This window comes from Ixodes scapularis, unplaced genomic scaffold (assembly GCF_016920785.2).
Source record: "Ixodes scapularis isolate PalLabHiFi unplaced genomic scaffold, ASM1692078v2 PGA_scaffold1__304_contigs__length_218370807, whole genome shotgun sequence".
Lineage (NCBI taxonomy): Eukaryota > Metazoa > Arthropoda > Arachnida > Ixodida > Ixodidae > Ixodes > Ixodes scapularis.
This window is the reverse complement of record NW_024609846.1, coordinates 84251845-84275753: the sequence shown is the minus strand read 5'-3', so window position 1 is coordinate 84275753 and position 23909 is coordinate 84251845. Positions and strand designations below refer to the sequence as shown.

Below are 23909 nucleotides of genomic sequence, written 5' to 3'. Positions count from 1 at the left end.
GATACGCGATACGACGCCATGTTGAGACTTACGCAGTGAACGCACGAAATGCTCCCGGTTCTTCGTGTAACCTTTTTTTTTTTTTTTCAATCAACGTATTGTAATTTGTTAAAAACCACAAAAAAAAATTGGGTTTCATTTTTTTTTTTTTTTAATATTGAGTGTGTGTCTTCAATGACCCAGGACTTTGATACAAATTTTGGAGTTGTGACTAATCCTTAGAAAACGGCCCGTGACCCCGGAAAAGAGTGTGAGCGCGACTCACACCTGCCAGTTGTCGAACGGCGGTTTTCGGGCGGGAAGAAACTGAACTTCGAGCAGTAAATTCTGTTCTGGGTAGTTGGACTCTCATATGTCATGTACAACTAAAAACCTCGGCGAGCATAGGGGGATCGGTGGCCGACTGGACTAGTGCACACCAGCTCGGAGCACGTGGAGCGAAAGCTCGCGCTGCAGTCCCCAGGGATCCTGGGTTCAATCCCCACCCCTGCCCGTTTCGATCTGGATGAGCATCGTATCGGCGTACGCTCAGGTATCACTTCTGTGTGGTGCACGTTAAAGAACCCAGGCTAGCGTTTGTACCTCACTGGCTAAATTGCTCATCTAGAGCGAGTGACTCATCGAAACTTTGAAGTGGCTGACCAACTACACGCTGTATAAATATCCACACAACCCCAATTAATTTTTCGGCGAGCATAAATAACCTGTCACTGTCCCTTGAAAGGAGCTCAACACCTCCTCCGTAGACCTCCGTAATACCAGACACGAATAGCAATGAGTCGAAACTCATGTCTAAACTCAGACTTGAACTTTGTTTGGACATTTCACTTCTCGCTTCAACAGATCGGCCACGTGAGTGGAACTACGAGCTGGGTTCGGTGTCCAAAACAAATATAGTGTTTTGTGAAAAATAGAAATCACTGAGGCAATTGCAAAGAAATGTGCTCCAAATGTCGACTATGGAGCTAGAATGTGCACTATTTTTCCTCGATATTGTGAGCGCTCCTCTTTGGACGGATGTCGCAACTCCAACTCGGGTCACAGCTGAATTGAGTCTGCGATAGTCACGCTTGAAGTTGTTCCAGCTGCAGAAGAATACTCAACTCGCAGCACGCGGCAATTCGCAACTACAACGCCTTATAGATGGCGGGGCGGTAGTTCCAAGATGGCGGAAGAGACGGGGACAAACTTTCCATGCGCCTGCTCACTGACAATGGTCCGTGTGCTTAAATTAGTTTATTGGGCTACAAATGCAAAACAGCTGAGGCAGGTCACGTCATCGTATGTGGCAAAGCATTTTTGTTAATGGTGAAAAAAATCAGGCACGCAGGGGGGGGGGGGGGGGGGGGGGGGGGGGGCGGGGGGGCCGGGCCTTTTTTGAAATTTTCTATTTTGCTGGGACCTTCTCTCCCCCTCCCCCTCATACCGCATTTTGTCATCGGCGGCCCCCCCTCCCCCCCTTCCCGAAACAAAATCCTGGCTACGTTCCTGGTGAAAATATAATGGTGTCTGCACCGTGCCCAGTCACCAGTGCTCTAAAACGTGGGCCACGCGGGTGTGAACGTCAAGTTCCGGCAGGGCAGCGTTCACACTATTGATGCCAGAGGTTCTCAGCTCACAACACGCCGTCGCGGTTTTAGTGCACTGCAACACGTGATCAACTCGCGCCATGGTTACTAAGGAACAGTTTTAGCGTAGCGTAACCGCCGGTGAGGCTTTGCGACCAGAAGTACGCGCTGCACCTTTGAAGCAGGATTTTCAGCGCGCGCTAGAAGTGAGTGGCGTGCTCAGGTAGCCATGCGGTAACGCTACAGAGGAGATGCACCATAACGCCATCAGCAATTTTTGATTTATTATTGCTTTATAAAAAGAAATATTTCAATATACAGTATGCATCTACACCTGAGTACCGTGTTATTCGCATCGTCCCGACCCTTATCACATAAAACTGTCCATTCTAACCAGCCCTCATGATCGGCACTAAAAACGCTGCAAGCATTTCTTTATTCGCCTTTGTCTGACAACAGTTTCTGACAACTGACAACAGGTTCTCGAGCCTGCCTTTTGGAAGTGCGTGGAGCAAACTATCACGTTCCTTGCCAAGGCCTTTCAGAGCATAAAATTCGAACCCATTCCCGATGCCTATCGCTCGATGCACCGTTGAGCGAGCAGTCCTCTCCTATTTTTTCTGAAAAAAGACAGACTTTTCGTAGATGGCACGCAAGAATTTCGCGCTACTAGAGGAAGGTTTTGCCGTCACGTTGACCGAAAATTGTGACTGAGAGCTCAGGACCCAAAATCTGCAGCATATGCGATCTTCTAAGAAAACCCGATGAAATGAGACATCCCGGTCCCTTCTGGCAACGCTGTTGCAAAGCGGGCCACAACGATTCCTATTTTAACGCACTCGCTTTTTTGTGACAACTGCGTGATACACGGACACGCTGATAGAACAGCAGCAGAAAGGCCGGCGGACCCTGCCACTGTCTCCGCCGCCGTCCCCGCTCCTCTGGTTCTTCGTTCGTCCGCGAGAGGGCCAGCGGCTGGCTGGAGTTGCGAATAAAGTATTCAGAGCATAAGTGAGAATGCTTCTCTCGACACATAACTCGCACAAGAGCACCTTAACGTGGCGTGCATATATTTTTTTCTCCCACAAAAACAAGAGTGAAGGAGAAGCACTTCCCCGGTACTGTTCCTGCAATGTACTGCGGATAACATATTGCTACCCATTTCAAAAACACCTTCAACCGTAAAACTGCAGAAAAAAAAAAAAAAATCTCGTTTGCTGGCGCTTGGAAAGGCACTTCGCGGCTGCCCGGGCCGCCCGTCCGCCTGCCCGCCTGCGGTGACGTACGCGGGTAGGGAAAAGTAGGGATTTTTCATTGTTGCCAGTAGACAGTCGCCACCTGGAATTCTCGCGGCCGTAGTAATTAGAGAATTCAATAACTTCACCGAATGTTTTTTTTTTTTTTTCCTGTAATGAAATATTTTGGCTATTAGTTGAGAAAGGGTTATTGATGTGGACTGGCGATTTCCAGCCCAAATCAAAGACAATAAAACAAAAACGAAAAATTGGCGGCTTTCTGTACGGTTTACTTTCTACAGCAATCTGAATCTGATGCAAAATTTCTGTTAATACAAAAATGACGATTTTGAAAAAAGAGAAAGAAGAAAACACGTAAAAGTTAAAAATAGGTAGTTTGCTTCTACACGTGGCACGTAATGGTCATTACGAAATAGAATATCAAGTGTCAATTAAATTAAGCTTCTAAAAAAATTGCCCAAAATTCTTATTGATTTTTTACGTATTCTGCCACCGTAAGACACTTCAAATTTTCTTTGATAAAACTAAAGAGCTTCTTTTTTTTTAAAGGGGCGGTTTTGTTTATTGTGGACGCCGACAACACGTTCGGTCGAGTTGAAATGAAACTACCCCTCAGGTATCTTGCAAAATGGTGCAAGACAATATAGTATCTGCAGCATTTTAAAATTCAATCTGAAATCATATCGCAACTACCCTAGCTCCTTTACAGTTCTCAAAGCTCTAGGACATATTCTACATCAGGTAATATACTAGTGCCATTTACCAGTATTTGCTCGATCGCTTACCTTGTGTTACGTTTTCAACTGGGCAAAAACCTCACCAAAATTATCTCTTAAGTATCTGATCTCTTTTATCTCTATATTTTATTGCTTATTGGGTAGTTTCCTTTGAAATGGGACATGCGTGTAGGAAAAGGTATTTCGATTTGCATGAAAAAAAAATATATTATAGCCCCCTTTCCGCAATAATCAAAACTATGGGGGTGCCCGTACAACTCGGGTGCATGTACAAAAATAGAACAAAAAAGGGGGAACTTTGATTATGCGAGTTTAAAAAGATAACATCATTCGGAACAATAAAAAAATATAAGTAAGAAAGAAGAAAATGACCTCTTGTAATAACGCGATCGTAAATTATGAATAAATTTACTTTTTTTCTTTCTGGCATAAAATGTGCCAAGCAATTTAGTTTCAAGGGGGAAAAATAGGCCGTGCGTTATACATTTGCATGAATATTTACACCGAGTGTTTTTGTTATTACCTATTTATAGCAACCGGCAGAACTGTGTACAAACATCAAGCAGCCTAAACGTAAAGTATTTCCTCGAGTAATAGCTGCACTGTTTATCAAGAACACCTGAGGGTTCGCTTTTCCGCGGAGCACGGGGATTGCCAATCACAGCTTTCGACAGCATGCTTCAGCGGTTTACAGGACAACAGTGAAGATAACATCTGTGAAGATTGCACTTGTATCGAGAATCGTGTTTTCAATCTAGTTATTCACTGTGCTATTTATCCGCAACGCGATGATTGACTGTATATATGTTTTGAGGGAAAGTAGATGCAGGGGCACTGTTCATAATTAGTGCGGCTATTACCCGAGCAAATACGGTAACATTTCACTTCGCTCCACTTGAACATGTTTGCAGAGAAAAACAATTTTTATACAAAAAAGGTGATTTTGTTCGTGGCGGAAATGGGCAGTAATATATATATATATTTAGGAAGTGTTTCCAGGTGCTTCTAACTACGTAAAAATCTCCAAAAGTGCTTTGAATGATCATGGGCTACAAGGAACTAGGACATATGTCTGTCACAACATGGCGTCCATGAACCACGTGAGATCGGGAGACGGGTTGGACAAGCCGAGCAGAGCGATTACCCGATTGCATGTACAGGGTGTCACCCAAAAAAAATTACAGGGGTTTCTTTTACCGCAAAAATTAACAAGGCATCGCCGAACGCTCATTCTCCGCCCAAAGGAAGCGCTAGAGGTCACAACCTGATGCCAAAGTTTCAGCCCGATCCGATGCTTTATTCAAAAGTTATAAGTGATTTTCTGAACATTTCAATGGGAAATCGGAGCCCATTTTTGACCGTTTTTTGGTTTTTGGTGCCCATAGAGCCCCATGTATTCAAAAACTCCGTCAGCCGCCATTTTCCCATTGAAAGTTTCAGAAAATCACTTACAACTTTTGAATAAGGTATCGGATCGGGCTGAAACATTGGCATCAGGTTTTGACCTCTAGCGTGACCTCTGGGCGGAGAATGAGCGTTCAGCGATGCCTAGTTCATTTTTGCGGTAAAACAAACCCTGTAAATTTTTTTTCTTTTTATTTTGTGACACGCTGCACTCACATTTCAGGGACTCTCAGCGACGACGATTATCATGATGATGATGACACTGGCTGTCTTTGAACCAGTCGGTTCTGAAGTTAATTTGTACATAGGCATCATAAAACAAAACAAGAAGAAAAAAAATAGACACAAAGCTTTTTTTTTATGTTTTACTGCGTTTTTCGTTGCCAATTCTCCAGCCTCCTCTTTGTTTTTTCGGCTGCTACTATCACTGGTTCCTCCGCTTCATTTTCACCATGACGCGCTTTACCCTACGTCCACTTAAAAAGGGAACTCCGCCGATTTTTTTTTTTTTTTTTAGCTATTTATACCACAGGCATGATCTCAATGCCGAATGGATTCCTGATTCCGAAACGCTACCTCGCTCCCCAGATTCACTCTAGCTAATTTTTTTATGTATTTCGTTCGCTGCCGAATTTGAAACATCGTTCTCCCTAGTTTCTTCCTAGTTTTCCACGCCACTCATAGAGCCGAGCAGCACGTTTTGGCCTGCGTCGCCGTTGTCGTCGAAAAACGATGGGTGGCGACACAGGCCCCGCCGCCGTCGGCGTCGTCTGATACTATCTCGCGTCCGCCGAGAAAGCACGGGAACTTCTCGTGGTTGGTATATTTGTACTTTTTTGACTACTTCGTCGTTGGCGCGCGTTTGCCGTCAGATTTGCGCTCGGTTACAATGGCGAGGATTATGGGAAGCTGCTACTCACATCGCTGATGATCTGCACAGTGCAACAAAAACAGAGACAACAGCGGAGAAGACGCTGGTGGGTCAGGCCATCCCTCGGCGACCGTGCGACGCACGTCCAGGCTTGTCGTTTGGCGAATTTTACGCGCGCACGATGAGGTCTTCGTGCCTTTATCATCAAGCACACGACGGCTTTCCATCCACCACGTCGAGCAAAAGCTCCAAGCTAAAAGAAGGACCGGGCTTCGAAGTGGGCTGCGACTCCGACATTTTTTGACGCGTACTGTTGTGCCGTCTGCTCGAGCGGGATACCAGGGATACCGCTCCCTTCAGCGTTCTTCCCTGGTTCTCCCTTCCGGAAAACGACCTACGTCATGTCCTGTCGCTCGCTGATTGGCTTAAAGGACGCGCGTTGAGGGGGAAAATCGGTCTCACGCGTCGTCGAAAAATGCATCCCTCGGAAAGGGTACAGTACATACAAAAAAAAAAAAAAAAAAAAAAAGCGGCTCGAAACGCGCGTCTCGGCTATGTGGGAATGGGCCTTCGCTGGGGCAAGTGGCGTCACCTATGTGCGCTGTTCCAAACCATAGAAATTGTTTTTGACAAGAACCGCTAGATGACACCCCGTGCCTTTTGAGAGCAGGTTCCAGAGTAAATCTAATACGTTTCTGCTGTAGCCGGTGACAGGTTAAGAAAGCAATACGTGCTGCACCTCCAGCACGAGTTTCCTGCCTTTCATACTCCGTTGTACGCGAGCGCAACCAAAGAAGGCAACGAACGCGTGAAGAAGGCGGAGCTTTTACACCTTTCAGCGGCAGTTTTGAACAAGGCGATTGACAGCGCGCCTCCCTGGTTTTCAGTGTGTGCGTCAGTGTTCCGCGACTTGGCTGCGTTGTGTTTTTTCTCATGAGTATGCTGTGTCAGGGTGGTGACTAAATTTCTGCAATTTTCTCTTTTCCTTTTTTTTGGAGCGCAGCTCTTACACTCTTAAAAATGCCCGTGCGTCTGCTTTCCCGCACAACACTCAGAGAGCCAATCACCGCAACTTACGGAGGCAGATCAGCGAATGACGATGCCGAAACATATGTTTAGACCAAAAAACGCAGTCTGAGTTGTGACATTAAGCAATGCAAAACGTCACGCTGGCATTGGTTAATGTCATAACTCAGACTGCGTTTTTTGGTCTAAACATGTTTCGGCATCGCGATTCGCTGATCTGCCTCCATAAGTTGCGCTGATTGGCTCTCCGAGTGTTGTGCGGGAAGGCAGACGCACGGGCTTTTCTTAGAGTGTAGGGGCCCGTTTCCGGCTTGAGCGGCGTCGCCTTCGGCGTCGGTGTCGGCGTTGCCGTCGGCGTAACAGCGAGGTCACGTGACCCCCCTGAGGTCACGTGAATCCCCTTGAGGTCGCGTGACCCCTCGAGGCCACGTAACCCCCCTTGAGGTCACGTGACCCCACCACCTTTGAGGTCACGTGACCCCGCTGAGGTCACGCGACCCCCCTGACGTCACACGACCTCCCCCTGAGGTCACGTGACCTCAAGGAGTCACCTATTCCTCAGTACGCTTCCATCCCCCTCCTCAAGAGCTGCGCTCTAATCCGGCGTTACAGGGAATTGTAAACGGTTTAATTTTTTTTTGTTGTTGTTTTTATGGTGAATATTATTGTTTGAGGCCTTTCAGAATGCATTTTACCATCTTCGGAAACAAAACCAAACAAATCAAAACTATTTTTGGTGAGTTCGTGTGCGACGGAAAAAATGCAACTGTAATGTTTGTTTTATATCAAGCAGAGTTTTCACGCCGCCAATCTCTCAGCGGTGTCAATCTGCCAAGGTCTTAACTGTCGACAACATTTGGCCAAACGTGATAGCCGAATTGATTGGGCATTTCCCGCTAACAACATTTCAGCAAGTCTCGGCAATCGAATACCATATTGTACCTGCCCCACGGTGCCGCATTAACCGAATAAGGATTGAGAAGTTCTCTTCTGCACAGCACCATCGCAAACCGATGTTCGCGTCTGTGCCGTCCCCCACCCTAACCCGATCATCTGTTTTTGGCAAGAACCAAAAAGGCTCTCTGGGGATTCTCCCATTGGAGATAATCGTCGAAGAACGTCGAATGACCCTTTGTCGGAAGTCGTACAACATTTTTTTTTCTATTCGTTTGTTTACAGCAAAGGCCGAGCAGGCTACGACCCTTGGTTCCGGAATAATAATAAAAAAAAAAAAGAGAAAAGAAAATATAATGATGTAAAATAGAAAACTTTTTAAACAAATCAGTCTCATTTTTTATTCAAATCAGATTTTTTAGCTAAAAATAGTGACTCTTCATCATTACATGAATTTTTAAACAGGGTAGATTGCTTGATCGCTGATAATAATACGGATGAAAGAATTACACTGAATTTTAAAGTACGGCTATATTTAACAACTTTTTATTGGAATTGGTGTAACCCCCACCATACTAAAGCAAAAGCAGCCTGATGTTTTTTTTTCTTTAGTTAGCTAAAAATACTTATTTGCTTTCTCTTTCGTGTTTTTATTTTGTTGCAACAGAACGTTACGTAGCCGACGAACGAAGGGGAAAAAACCAAACTCTACGCTCCGATTTGCTCAAAAAGAGCACTTCCCTTTTCTCGTGTTCATCAGCCTGATTGCAATATCTCTTCCTTGATGTATCTTTGACTTCAGCACAAAACAAATGCACATAGAAAGCATCAAATGATAGACAAACTCTAAATAATAACTATTTTCGGAATTATTTTTTGAGAAAAGTTTGATTTAGATCACTCCATAGTAAAATCGATCTGATTAAAATCAGGATTTAAATCACCTTGACTTTTATTCACAATCCTGCATGGTTCTCACAGTTGAACATAACAAAAAAGTTGTAAGCGTTCTGATTCTGCAAATGTAGTAGGAAATTTTCGGGTAGAAAATTTTTCGACCTACAGGGACCGCGAGACTCGCGCTATTTTCAGCGAAATGGCGGTGGCTGAGATGGTGTAAGTCCCGGGATCTTTATAAGTAAAAAAAATGTTCTACCCCCTCCCGAGCTGTAGAAACCTGCTCAGCGCGGCTTTCCACCCGCTTTGCTCATATCAAATTTGCCGTCCTTTCTTTAATATGTATATATTCATGGGGAGAAACATTCACCGAAACAGGTGTCGAGTTAGGTTTGGGTTGGTGTTTTGAGGTTTAGAAAAAAGGAGGGACAGCCGGAAGATATGTTGACCTCCTCTGCGGGGCTAGGACTCCACGTCAAAATGTGCAACGAGACGGAATGTCCAACGAGTCAAAATGTCCAATATTGGACATTTCGTCTCGATGAACATTTCGTCTCGTTTGGAATCTTGACCTGGTTTGACATTTCGTCTCTTTGGACATTTTGAACCGATATAACATTTTGACCCGTATAACTTCATGTATCGTTGACCCAGATTCTGACACTGCATGATGCTGAGACGGACGTCTTTAGATATTCCGCATACCTACACGCGCCCCGGGTTTTCGTTAAAACGGTAGTAATGTGAGCACTTTCGGAAATCTGACTAGCTTTTGTTTTGGGGAAAACATAGTACTTCCTAGGGCCGAAGAAAAAAAAATTAATATGCGTTGCGCACGCTGAAAGTCTGCTAAAATTTAACCCTAGTGGTTGGAAGAAATGCCAAATTTCATATTAGTACTCTGGCTAAAAGATTGTGGACGATTTTTTTTCAAATGTTCAATGAACAAATCGGTTCGATTCCTTTTAACGGACTCTATTCATCTTCATGTATTCGCGGGCTCTTTTGGCCACCATTTCACCAGAGAAAGTTTCAGAGCATTGCCTAAAATAAATCAGAGTATACGTTATGCTCTGAAAACTTGGTGCCTTGCTCCAGCCGCTGGAGTTATATTCTGGCGGGGCTCACCGCGATATGAAGCTTATTTTCACAATGCCTAAAAAGTTTTTTTTTTTTTTTTTTTAAGGTTTTGCAAAATAAGGACCGGAAAGAGACAATTAATACTGGTTTTATGGGCGATGCTCCTTAGGGGCTAGCCATGTCCGTATGTCCGTGCGCCGTCGGGTGCACGTTCTCCTGCTCGTAAGCTCACGTGCTCACGAGCACAAGAGCACGTGCTCCCGTGCTCGTGTAGGACAAAAAAAAATACCGCATCTCTACGTGGTGACTGATGTTGATTGGGGCGAAGCTCTGGTGGTGGACAAAAAGTAAGGGCGCAAACGAGCTGGTGTACATTGCACATGGTTGAAAAAACCCCGAGACTGCGGGTAAACGACACAACACTAAAAAGTCTCTACTTTTCTTTAGAGACTTTTTAGTGTTGTGTCGTTTACCCGCAGTCTCGGGGTTTTTTCAACCATGTGCTCTGGTGGTGCTTGTCTGCGTAGACGCTGAGCCGCAGCATGCCGAGCCTTTCGTTCGTTTTTATCCATGTCAGAAAGAGAATGTGTGGTATGGAACGTGGTTATATAGACGCTTTCAGGCAGCTGTGCATGGGCGCCGCCATAACCGACCTTCAGTTTTTGTTCCCTCTTATTTCGTTCGCTTCACTTTGTCATTACCACAGTAGGACAGGCTATTGCCATTTTAGGTGTTACCGCTTCCTTCTCCCAAAGCGTAGGTCTCTCTGGAGGCTTGTTAACACCCGCTTCAGTGCCTGGGCATCTTGGTAAGACAATAGAAGGTCGGCTATGGCGGCTCAATCTGGCGCGCGTTGAAAGCGTCTATACGCTTTTGAGCATTTGACCGCAGCGTGACATGGATGAAAAAGAACGAAAGGCGCGGCATGCTGCGGCTCAGCGTCTACGCAGACAAGCACTACCAGACAACATCATTCACCACGTGGAGATGCGGTCTTTTTTCTTTTAACCTCTTGCGACGTCTTAGGACCAGCTCCACAGCAACGCATCCGGTCCAAAGACGTCGCAAGAGGCTTAAAAACCGGTCTGGTCTATCTCGGTCGTACACGGTTGCAAATGTGTGAACCGCCCTTAAGGCAATTGGAATGATACATATTGCAATTACATTATGGTGATCGAAGCAAAGATAAAATAGCGCTAACTGAAACTTTGAATAAGCTAGTGTGTACATAACCAAAAGGAATGAAAACGCAAAAAACATAAAAAAACACGGGAAAAAAAAGAAACGCCGTGTTTTCAAAATTACAAGTGCGTTCATCCTCACCTTATTTTAGTCGTTCACCCCGAATCGTTTCCTGAGACAGGCCGAACACATGCAGTGTGTACGAAGAAACCTAGCATGCTTCAGTAAAAGAACTTGTTGTTGAGCTAGTTGGTGTTAACTGTATTGAACCATGGTTAAAAGCGCTAAAGAAAACGTACGCAGTTGTGACTAGCGCCCGTGTTTGTCTTCTATCTTGTGTACGTCTTTTTTAGCGCTTTTAACCATGGCTCAATACAGCATGTTTCAGATTCGGCACCGCATGCTTTGATCGCTGCCATCCTAGCTTCCCTCCCTCGATAAAGTGCACATGTGACTGTACCCCAGTCCGAATTAAGGCCCGCTCACAGCCTTGCAACCGAGTACGACCGAGAGAGACAAGACTTGTTGAAACCTCTTAACATTTTCTCAAATAGAGAGAACACACTGACACGCTGGCGTCATCTATGCGGTGACTCTGGAACTGCATTTCACAAGAGCGAAGGTTTTGCGGGATTTCCGAGGTAAAATGTGCGAAATACCTATAGACCATTCCATTTAGCGCTCTCTGGGCGGCACCATTTTGTTCGACCGCAGCGCCCTCTCCACACATCCGGGAAGTTCAGCGGGTTCGGCGGGGTAAAACGAGAGAGAGGGCACGCGCCTGACTCCGCTAGCAGACGACTAACCGGGAGGTTGCGGTTCTTCATCTTTGGGCTGTATCATACCTCGGCAAACCTCACCCATGAGGGCCCTCACTCACCCTCACTCACCCTCATTTCACAGGTGAGGTGAGGGTGAGTGAGTTTCTGAACCAGGAAAGGTCATGAGTGTGAGGGTGAGTGAGGGCCGTGAGGGCTGTGAGGGCGGTGAGGGCCGTGAGGGCTGTGATGGCGGTGAGGGCCGTGAGCGCGGTGAGGGCCGTGAGGGTGGTGAGGGCCGTGAGGGCCGTGAGGGCCACGAGGGCCATGAGGGTGGTGAGGGCGGTGAGGGGTATGAGGGCCATGAGTGCGTGAGGGGCGTGAGGGCGGTGAGTGGCGTGAGGGCGGTGAGTGCGTGAGGGGTGTGAGGGCCATGAGTGCGTGAGGGCAGTGAATGGCATGAGAGGCGTGAGGGCAGTGAGGGCCGTGAGGGCGGTGAGTACATGAGGTGGTGTGAAGGTCATGAGTGCGTGAGGGCGGTGAGTGCGTGAGGCCCCCTTCAGATCGAGCATCTTTCTCAGCAATTTTGGTGGTAATGGCGGGTTGTTCTCTAGCTTTCCCTAGATCGACACGAATTGCTGAGATCGGGTCCGGCTCGAAATAAGCAAGCAACTCGGAGCAATTCAAATGCGTTTGAAGCGGCTGCATCCAATCAGGGACTCAAAATTTTCACGTGATACCTCGTGCCGGTGATGATGACACCGAAAGACTTGGTTCTGGTTTGAAATCGATTGTTTTTTTGGAAATAAACTGTTTCAGAAAGGTGCATTAGTATTCTTAACGAGATTTAAATGCACAAAAACACGTTTATAACGCGTAATTGTGTCTAAATAGTGCAAGAAAAATACAATTTTATGATGACGATGGCAAATTGCAGCAATTGGTTGCTGTGTGTGATCGCGGGCGGCCCGTGTTGCTGGTGTTGCGACGTAAAGTTTCTGGGCGAAATCGCCCCATCTGAAGCTGGCCTGAGTGGCGTGAGGGCCATCAGTGCGTGAGGGGCGTGAGGGTGTGAGGGCCGCAAGGACGGTGAGGCGCGTGAGGGCGGTAAGTGGCGTGAGGGCGGTGAGTGGCGTGAGGGCCGTGAGGGCGGTGAGGGCTGTGAAGGCAGTGAGGGCCGTGAGGGCGGTGAGGGCCGTGAGGGCGGTAAGGCCGTGAGGGCGGTGAGGGCCGTGAGGGCGGTGAGGGCCGTGAGGGCGGTGGGGGCGGTGAGGGCGGTGAGTGGAGTGAGGGCTATGAGTGCATGAGGGCCGTGAGGGCGGTGAGGGCCGTGAGGGCGGTGAGGGCGGTGAGGGCCCTGAGGGTGGTGACGGCCGTGAGGGCGGTGAGTGGCGGGAGGGCCATGAGTGAGAGAGGGGCGTGAGGGCCGTGAGGGCGGTGAGGGCCGTGAGGGCCGTGAGGGGCGTGAGGGCCGTGAGGGGCGTGAGGGCCGTGAGGGCGGTGAGTGCGTGAGGGCCGTGAGGTTCAGCGAGGGTGAGTGAGGGCTGAAGGTGAGTGTGACTGTGAGGGTGAGGGTGAGTGAGGGGCTGAAGGTGAGTGTAGCTGTGAGGGTGAGGGTGAGTGAGGGTCTTAGGTGAGTGTGGCTGTGAGGGTGAGGGTGAGTGAGGGCGACCTAAAATGCCGACCTCTTGGCTGTATCGGCGGGCTCTACCGAACATCGAACTCTCGCTCGAGGCTGCCGTTGTGAAGTGCTCCGCGTTCTTAGAATAGTTGTGGCTACTCCAAAATCAGCCTATAGCTGAAAAAAAAAAAAACGACGACGAAGTGTCCTTTAGCGTGCGGAACGGCTCTACTGCTCCTCAATTTTTCTGTAATTAATCCAATATAAAAGAAGTCGCCACCTCTGAGGTTCCGGTAGGTCTACCTGCCGCTGCGGCATGTCCTCGGCAGACGAGGATCGACCACCTGCGCAACCACAGACTGCACCAGAGACCAACCCAACCCGGTCTCCACCGGCGCCTAGTTTACCCTCGCCAACTCCACCACTTAAAGGCGACTGCACGAACGTCCCCACATCCTCATCTTTGACTTCGGAAATTAACATGGACACAGAATATTTGACTCCTAGGCAACGCCTTCATGACATCAGCGACTCAGACAGCATGGGCACGACTGACGATGAGGGTTTTATTCTGCAGCTGTCTAAGAAAGCCAAGAAACGTCGTCATGGGGCCCAATCAACGTCATCGAGCAGTAGTACCATCATTTCCATCGAGAACAAGTCTCCAGCACTTATTGTTATTTATATGCCCATAGATCAAACAAAGATAATAACAAAGCTGAACGAACTGAAACTCACCGAGCTGCTCGAATCGCACGCGCCAGCGTCAGTAATTCAAATCCGTCCCAACTACCGACTCAACTTATTATCGGTTGACACTCGAAACATAGCTGCATCCTCCTCGCTTCTGAAGGTGTCGTCACTACTAGGAATCCCGGTTAGAGCATTCGAGCCACGGTCACCCGCTGAAGCAACAGGAGTTATCAAGGGAATAGACGCAACTATCAATATTGACTCCAAAGACATCATAGCTCAGCTTAGATCGAGTGACAACACGCCGGTGATATCTGCACGTCGGCTCGGTACGTCCGCGTCTGTCGCAATAACATTCGCATCTGCAAGACTTCCAGACTACATATTCCTAGGGCTTGTTCGGCACAAAGTGGAGCTTTTCGTGGAAAAGCCGATACAGTGCCACAGATGTTCTCGCTTCGGACATATTGCATCCACATGCCAACATGCACCAACATGTTCACGATGCTCTGGGCCACACCAGCGAACAGAATGCAACGCTGATGAGACACCTACACGATGTTGTAACTGTGGCAAAAACCATGAGGCTTCATCTCACCAGTGCGTTATATGGAAAGATGAGCTTGAAATACGTCGCATACGTCAAGTCATCAAGCTCGACTACAGAACAGCTCGCAGCTCGGTTACAAATTCGACCAACTTTCCGGCCCCAGAACAACCCATCCCCCGAGAGAACCTCACAGCCGGTCGCTCCACCACTACTGGAACTTCAAGCACAACACAAAAGAAGGACTCCACTAAAATAATAGACAGTAAAACATCCCAACGAGAACACCAACGGGAAGATACACTTCCCCAAAACCAGACTTGTGTCAAAACACCGGCCCAGAACAAAACCCTGGGACACCATTTCTCACAAAAACAAGAACGTACGAGACCGTCCTACAGCCAGATACTCACAATAAAGAGGAACAATGAACAACATCCTCCCCGTGTTGACCAACCATCTGACCATTCGCAACCCAGCTCTGGAGTCTGATCAGCAATTATCCATGCGGCAGAGAAGCACATACGTGATTTTCTTGCCCAGTTTTCGTCTCCAGTTGCTCGCCTTGCGCAACAGGCATTTGAATTCCTTTTTCCTCTTTTAGTTGCTCTTTTCAAGTAATTCACGGTACAAAACCCATCCACCTCTTCAACTCAACATAGAATTCTCCAGAACGAAGTGAGCGACATTGGAAAAAAGAATCCTCTGATACTTTTTACTGAAATAAGGACAACAACAAACTCAATATTTGATAATAACATCGCAGAAGTTAGGGCGATACTGACTATAATACAGTTCCTTAACTCAACATGCCTGTAGGTAAACCGATAAAAACACTGCCGACAATTATACTATGGAATGTAAACAGTCTTCTCCCTCGCCTGGCAAACCTTCGGCGACGACTGCTGCTAACCCAAATAGATGTCTTTGCTTTGAAAGAAACGTACGTAACCCCAGGCTCACAGCGCATCTCCCCGTACGTTCAATACAACAGCCATAGTCCTCATACTGACGGCAAATCAAGAGCATCTCTACTAATAAAAAGACATATTTACCAAAATGAAATTAATCTAAAAGACTTGAACACGGAATACGACGAGCACGTCGCAGCAGAAGTTCGCATAGCGGATAAAAACGTTACGATAATTTCAAGCTACATCTGACCAAACCAGCCATGGGACCCAGTCAGAATGCGAAACATTCGTGCGCGCTGCCCAGGACCACTTATATGCATGGTGCGGAGACTTCAATGCAAACCATCTTGCTTGGGGAAGCGACGACTGCAGTCCTCGGGGGACCACGCTCCTTGATATGATCAGGGAACTTGGACTTCGATGCCTCAACTCTGGCAGTCCAACATACGTCAGGGCTCACCTCAGCAAAGTGAGCGTCTTAGACTTGACATTTGTATCACCTGAGATTAAGATGGTCTGGGATACTGAACCGGATACTTGGGGATCAGATCACCTCCCCATCCGGCTTACTCCACAAGCGAGCATTCCTCCGAAGAAGCGAACTCACAGTGTTATAAACTGGGACGAATACCGAATTGCCCTTACGACCATTCTCACGAGCCCAAACGCTCCATCTCTTGAGGAGGCCATTGAATTATCAATGAAGAAGGCAACTACATTAGTCTGCCTTCCCATTAACGAACCGGTTCCTGACTTGACATACCTCAAAATGAGGTCGCTGGCGCGGCGTGCCTAAAGAATTGCCCGGCGAACAGATGCCCCAAAAGACTGGACCGCATCGCGAAAATTCGAAGCTATACTCCGCCGTCACACAGTGCGCCTAGGACGACAACAGTGGCAACTCCGGAGTGAATCGCACAACACCGAGGCAGGGTCGCGGCAGCCCTGGACGACAGTCAAAAGCCTCCTCAGCCCCGTGAGCCCGACATCGCCCTTTGCGGCAATAGCTATCAAACGCAACATCTCGATTGCAGAACTTGTGGAAATATTTGCGGATACATTCTCCCAAACAATTGAGGCACCTAAAGAAACCCCTTCGGTACCGAAACCGCCCACTTTAGCCTTTAGCCCAATTGCAATTGACGACGACTTTACAATGACAGAGTTAAACTATGCGCTTTCACGATGTCGCCGTCGCGGCGCATCCGGTGTTGACGGCATTACTTACCAAGCCATCAAAAACATAGACGTGTGCTTCAGGCCAAGATTACTGGAGCACCTTAACCAAATATGGAGCTCTGGCAATCTCCCAAATACATGGCTACACTCAATTGTGATAGCCATTCCAAAGCCTGGTAAGCCTACACATGAACCAACATCATACAGACCTATATCTCTTACTTCATGCATGTGCAAGCTACTAGAAAAAATTATTCACCGACGAATCAGTTAGCAACTGGAGCTAACGCGAGCACTACCGACTGAACTATCTGGATTTCGCCAAGGCCGGTCAGCATCAGATTCAATAGGGGACCTTGCATCATCCTTGGAGGAAGCAAAGACAGAAGGGAAGGTAGCCCATATCGTCTTCCTCGACATACACCGCGCCTTTGATGCACTTCCACACAGTGTCACTCTTGAGCGCCTAGAGCTCATCGGGGTCGGAGGACGGTCTCTACAATTCGATCGAGCATTTATAACTGGTAGAACATTTCAAATACGAATGGGTGGACACACCAGCACAACTCGCACCGTTACCCAAGGTGTACCGCAAGGGAGTATGCTCAGTCCGTTACTATTCAACATAGTAATGGCGGGACTTCCCCCAATTCTCCCACAATTCGAAGCCATCCCCGTCAACTGTGCCATCTACGCAGATGGCGTAGCCTTATGGTGCACAGGTCCTACAGAGATCTCCACGACCGTACAAGCCAAACTGCAACAAGCCCTGAATGTTGCTACCTCATTTTTTCATTATGCCGGCCTTACCTTGTCAGCGGCAAAAACAACAGTTCTTACATACCGACCACGAGGTCGATTGAAGGGAAAATATTCAACATTACAGATTTACGGCAACCAGATCAGAAGAGAACCACAGGTTCGCTACCTTGGAGTCATAATCGACGATCGAGTCAACTGGCGGCCGGCGGTGCAAACGGTGCTAGAAGGGGCACGGAAATTACTTGGAGCGCTATGCCGAATCGCCGGTCAAAACTGGGGCTCCCGCCAGCAGACAATGATGACACTTTATCGAGGTCTTATTGTTAATAGAATTATGTATGCCCTGCCTCTCCTGAATCTTCAACAACGACAATGGACGATGCTGGAGACATTTCACAGGAAAGCGATCCGTATATGCCTCGGCCTGCCCACTTCATCAAAGAAGGTTCCCACCCTGGTAGAGGCGAGCGACTCCCCACTTCAACTACATGCAAAAGAACGGGCTTTGCGGCAGATATCGAGACTTGCTGGTACTGAATCCTCATACGCCTTGCTAAACTCAGTCACTGAAAGGCCATCCTCCCACTTCGGAAAGGTGGCGCAGACCTTCCTGGATATCATCGGATGCCCAGAGAACGTGCCCCCCATCCCGCCACCGCATCGAGAGGACAACCATCTCAAAATAGCGACAGACATTGTCGACCTTCCAAGACGAAAAAAAGTCGCAGAGACGGTGGCTCGTCATATTGGAAACGAAACAATCAGCACCTACGCAGATATGATTTACGTTTACACAGACGGCAGTGTGAAAGGCGATTCGGCCACAGCAGCCTACGTCGTCCCTGAAATGAGCTTGCGTTGTAAAGATCGGCTGAGCAATTGCACTAGCTCAACAACAGCCGAGCTTGCAGCTATATGGCCTGCCATCACACAAGTGTCAAAATACATAAACTCAATTGACCTTGCTATCTTCACTGACTCGAAAGGCGCACTAATGCAATTGGCTAACCTCAACACAGCTTGTCCCCTTGCAAAATCTATCGCCCAACTCACACGGAAAACAAACGATGCGGGGATCACTATATACTTCCAGTGGATTCCATCACACGTGGGAATTCTAGGAAACGAGGAAGCAGACGGTCTTGCCTTGGCAGCACACAAAGATGCCTGCCCAACATTGCTATCCATAAGTACAACTCCGCACGCATAATAATCCACCAAGAATTAACAAAACAACACCCTGACGCAGAAACGGCAGCTGGTTATCCACCTTTCCCGATACAAAAGAAAAAATTCAACCGTAAACAAGAATCGCAGTTACACAGACTGAGAACGGGTTGCTCGAACACCAACATCCGTTTGCACCTCCTCAGACGGTCAAACACAAAAAATTGCAGCTCATGCAATGAACCCGAAGACATCGACCATATATTTTGAACCTGCCCAGCGCATGAGGATCAGAGGAAGACGCTACTAGAAACCTTCGGAAAACTTCACATCAACGCCAGCACTACACAAGAACTCCTATTCCCGAGAGGACCACGGGCCAAGCGTACCGCTGCACTCCAGGCGGTGCTTGACTTCGTGGATGAGGCAGGACTCTCTTCTCGACTTTGAAAAATAACAGCCTGATCAGCGCAAATCACGACATCGAGAACTCGCCTTAACTCTTTTATGCACCCTGTCTAAGGGCCGACGTACAGTTTTTTTTATGTGTTTTTTTAACCTTTTCTACCTATATCTTTTCCCCCTCTTCCTCTTCCTGTAGGACGAAAAAGCTGACCCCGCTTACGGGAGACTAACCTTTCGTCCTACGCGTTTCCGTGTCCTTCTTTTTCACTATATTTATTTTCTTTATTACAAAATAAACAAAACAACTATAGCTCTCTGTTGTTCTATTTTGCTAAATGACCAACTATCGTCTCTTTTTTTCCGTTACTTAAATAGCAGTTGAGTCAGCCGGCAGTACTACCCTCAACTACTGCGTATATTGCGGCAGGAGAGCACGTTTTATTTATTATTTCAGACGTCTACTCATGGTCGCGAAAGGCCTACACCAGTACAACGAACTTTGTATAGTGAAAAAGGTACAGCAACCGGATTTACTTTTCGCCAAAGAGACCGGCCAATCTGACACAGTTTTTCCTATTTTTTTTTTTTATTTGCACGCAGGTAACAGTGCGATGAACCTTTTCCGAGAACCTTTCTGCGCATTCGCGAGCGCCCGACGCCAAGCGGCGGAAGTCGGAACGAAAAATCGAGGAAATTCGGAAGAAGGCTGTATATCAGCGAGTAGAACACGTAGCGGCAACATATATATAATCGTGTTACACAAAAAAAGAAAGTCGATGGAAAGGAAAACACGACGTTTGGGTGGACGCCACGGATGCCTCTCTTTAAAGTCGCGTTGGGCACGCGCCGCTGCTCAGAGAGCGAAGACACTGGTAGCTAGCTTCCATTATCGATTGGTAGCGCAGGTAGGTCACTTCCTTGATTTTTAGTTCGTGCGGCCACCGCCTGGTGCCGTCGGTATGTGGAAAAGGTCCATTGGACCCCGTAGGTCTTTTTATCTAGCATAGTATTACACGATAACTGGCATACCAAAAATCTGCGCATCTGCGCTTAAAATTCCCAAAATGACGCGATTTTAAACAGAGTTTGCACGCCAGCCGGACGCTAGCTACAGCCCACTCGGCGGAGCGGACGACACGCGGGGTGAGAGGGGGAGTGCATTTTTTTCTTTTTTACACTCTCTGCTATGACCCTAATGGAACGGTTTATAAGAAAGGCTCGTTTATAAAATTGACAAAATTTTTGCGAGCCAAGAAAGTAAGGATAATGCCCGAGAGAAATAGAAAATATGCCGGACCGCCAAGTTTACACTGCTACCCAATTGATGGCGCCAGTGTGTCCTCTCGTTGTAAGAGGCTTCAAGGAACCCAGTTTTAAGAGGTCGCAAGAGTATGAACGAGCCTTTAAGGTCACTGCTAGTGACATTAGTCTGAAGACCTGGGACAGGGGTTGGCGCATTATGTGCCTCCCGCAGTTTTTCGCGCGTTGCCGTTCATACATATCTCGATCATATTTTATATAAGCAACATTAAACAGGGTTGCAAGAGCTTTCATAATAAGTATTCCTAACGTAAGCAGCACACCATACTGCGTGTATACACCATAAAAAGGATTGAAAACGACACGTTCTTTAATACAAGTCTGTTTATTTCACGCATGGAAACCTAGTGTCGCCTTTTCAAGCGCCGTTACTCAGCTCAATGTGAGACTGGGAGCGCCAATGCTGGCAATTCTGTCGATGTAATTACGGCCATCAACAAGCGTGGGCGGGTGACAGCCGATAAAAGATGCGAAGACATCCATTTCCTGGTGCAGTCTGCTGTTCCTGGTTCGGATGGCGTGGGATTCCGGCTGAGCCATGGCCAGAGGTTCAAGCAGTAGGGCTTGACTTCTGTTTTGCGCTGCACGCTGAACCGACTTCAGGAATTGCAGAAACTCTGCCGGGTCGAGATGTCTGCAGTCTTGGCAGGCGGCTATGCAGACCGTTGTGCCAGCCGTCCACGTTGTTTGTTGTCCTGGCACCTCGCTTGCCGAATTGCCCCCAGATGTCCCTGAGCAGGCTGTTGGTAAGCCAAAACACTCTGAAGTACCTCTCGAGTTGGTCCAAGCGCGCAGCGTTCAGCGGCTGAAGGTTTGGCTTTCCGGAGAGCAGGTCGCTGGGCACATTCCAAGCGGAACGCATCCGGAACGAAAGGGAGGTGCCTCACTCTTGTGAACCACGCTTGAACCTCAGGGTTATCCCTGCAGAGAGTCTTGATGCTCAGTTTGTCCCGCCTTGCGTTAACAGCCTTGGCAAAGTGGAAGGAGCACTTTCGGATCTGTTGCGACGAAAAAAAGTAGGTGTAAGGAAGCATGTTAATTAGCCACTAATCCTGCCCCGTATGCAAACTAAAAAAAAAAGTCAAATTGTCACTCAACCCGAAAGTAAAGCATAACTATACTAACGAATGAATGACGCATTGTCATCAATGTGAAATTGGTTTTGTGTGCGGGCGCTCGTCTCTTGCTATTTTCGAAGTCTTGTTTCATAGACAATAAACCATGTTTGGAAATCTTTGTTAATTCAAAGTGATCTATGCTGTGTGTTAGAAGTGGGCCGTCCGAGAGAGAGAAATATCGGGAAGGGAAGGGGCGGCTTTGTAACATAGACGCGTGGCAATGTGTTAGCTATTATTGTTTATCAGGACACAAGCACTGCATTACCCTTTCCCTAGAAGATGCCATAATTACACTAAGTTAGTGGTACAAAACAATAATTTCTAGGTAAATAGTACAACTTAACAGCCCAAAACACCACTCCGCAATGTCCGGATGCACAATCGCTGCACTGATGTGTACCGACCCGGGGGACGTCTCTCTCGTGTTGGGTCGAGGCCGCGAGGAGGTTTCGCTGGCCCTGGTAGCTGGCGAAGGCGCTGCGTCGTGGTCGATGTTTTCTAAACCACTCTGTTTCGTGGATATGCCGCCTCCTGTGAGAACCTTTCTTCCGTTTTCAACGATTCTGGCAGATTTTTGTTAATAAAGTTGCACGGCACACGGTTCCTCAGTGCCGGTCGCTGATTCAGACGGTTGCAGACAAACTTGGGAAGTAATATGTTACTTACAAGTAACGGATTACTTGTAATCCGTTACTTTTAATGTAGTTTTGTAATTGCCATGTTACTTTTTTTCTGAAGTAATTTGTAACATGATTTCGCTACAAGATATTGGTAACGGGGTACTTTAATTACTCATGACTTCTTAAAACTATGAGTATAATGCGGTAACTCTGGTAATACGAGCAGAACATTCAGCAGCATAAAGAGAGTAAGTTGAACAAAATATAAAACATCAGGAAGGGGAGAATAGCCGAAAAGAAAACACGATTTTTTGCATGACCGGTCACTAGGACCACTAGAAAAACGGGCAAGGCATGTACAAATATACGAAAGACAAAGATCAAGTAAGACAACGCCGAGTAGTCTCTCCGTCGCCTTCGATCGTGTTTTTCTTCATCTCCCAGGCAGGAGAAAGCTTTTCGTGTTTGTTTTTGTATTTTACGTCATTTCACCCTTTCAAACTTCTTCGACGTCTCCCGCCACCTGCACAGGCATCAAACGCGGGTCCATACCCCCTCGATTCGCGGGTTCACAACTCGCGTAACAGACGATGTATTCTGCGCGAGCGAGGGGGTCGAATTCTCTTTGTCTTTGATGTGCAGTACTTTATTTTAGCACGCTCTTGAGGCACGGCTGAAAAGCGCCCGTCGCGAGGCTAAGAGCATCGTCTTGGGGGGATCGGTGGCCGAGTGGGCTGAAGCGCACACCCAGCTCGACGCGCGTGGAGCGAAAGCTCGCGCTGCAGAACCCAGGCATCCTGGGTTCGAGCCCCACCCCTGCCCGTTTCGATCTGGATGAGCATCGTACCGGCGTGCGGTCGTGTATCACTACTGCGTGGTGCACGTTAAAGACTCCAGGCTAGCGGTTGTACCGCACTGGCTAAATTGCTCATCTACAGCGAGTGACTCGTCGCAACATTAAAAATGGCTGACCAACTACACGCTGTATAAATATCCCCACAACCCCAATTATTATTAGCATCGTCTTCGAAATACGGATGATACATCTTTTGGTTTCCTTCCCTGGGCATGGTGGTCGAGTTTACTCCTCACTTTACAGTCAACTGTCAACATAAAAGGTGGGGGGAGGGGGTTATGCCACCTAAGGAGTGCTGACAGAAAGAGACAGAGAACGCGTAAAAGTGGTGTGATCCTCTATCGTTTTGTGAGACCGATGGCCACCGCTTCTTCCGCTCTCTATCCCCTCCCCTCCCCTGGCCTCCACGAATATTGGCATGAAAGTGAGAACCGACGAACGATCGATAATCCGTAACCACCACTTTTTACTAACTGGTCGAGTTTTTGGTAATGGAGTGTCTGTCGTCTCCATGGCCATCTCTTAATGAGATGTTCAAAATTCAGGGCATTAAGGAGAACAGAAACCTGGAGTTCCAGTGCATACTTTGCTTGCCAAAAACACACACACACACATGACATCTGCGAGAACAACAATCTATAATTTACGGAAACACATCAAAGTGAACTGGGACACCTGCATGCCGCGTTGGCTACACATTGTAACGTTAGTGTATCAGTTACGTAGTGACACACAATAGAGAGTTTTCGTAAATCGTTCCCATGACTCCGATAACGATGCCCGATACTCCGCCACCACCTCCCTTGCGCATGCATAGTATCGTTATCGGGGCTATCGGAGGTATCGGAACGTTCTACTAAAACTATCTAATGTTTTGTGCCGGGCCGCTCAGCTGAGCCGGTGTTTATTGCGTTATCGCTTATATACACTGCAGGGGCGTCGCCGTAGCTGCTGAGTCACACGCTGCGTCTTATCACGTTACTTTCACACGATACATCCTCTACTGTTTAGAAACATATTACAACTATAACACG

The 23909-nt window shown here is 47.5% G+C and overlaps 1 protein-coding gene across 3 annotated transcripts in view; it reads right to left on the bottom strand.

Annotated features, from left to right (window-relative positions):
• LOC121836099 overlaps positions 1-6185 on the bottom strand; it is a 49043-nt gene extending 42858 nt beyond the window's left edge. For all 3 annotated transcript variants that reach the window (XM_042290817.1, XM_042290819.1, XM_042290818.1), the window contains exon 1: positions 5886-6185. In XM_042290817.1, the coding sequence (XP_042146751.1) occupies positions 5886-5887 (2 nt within the window). In that variant the 5' untranslated portion in view covers positions 5888-6185. The remainder of the gene's footprint in view (positions 1-5885) is intronic.
• Between the last annotated feature and the right edge of the window lie 17724 nt (positions 6186-23909).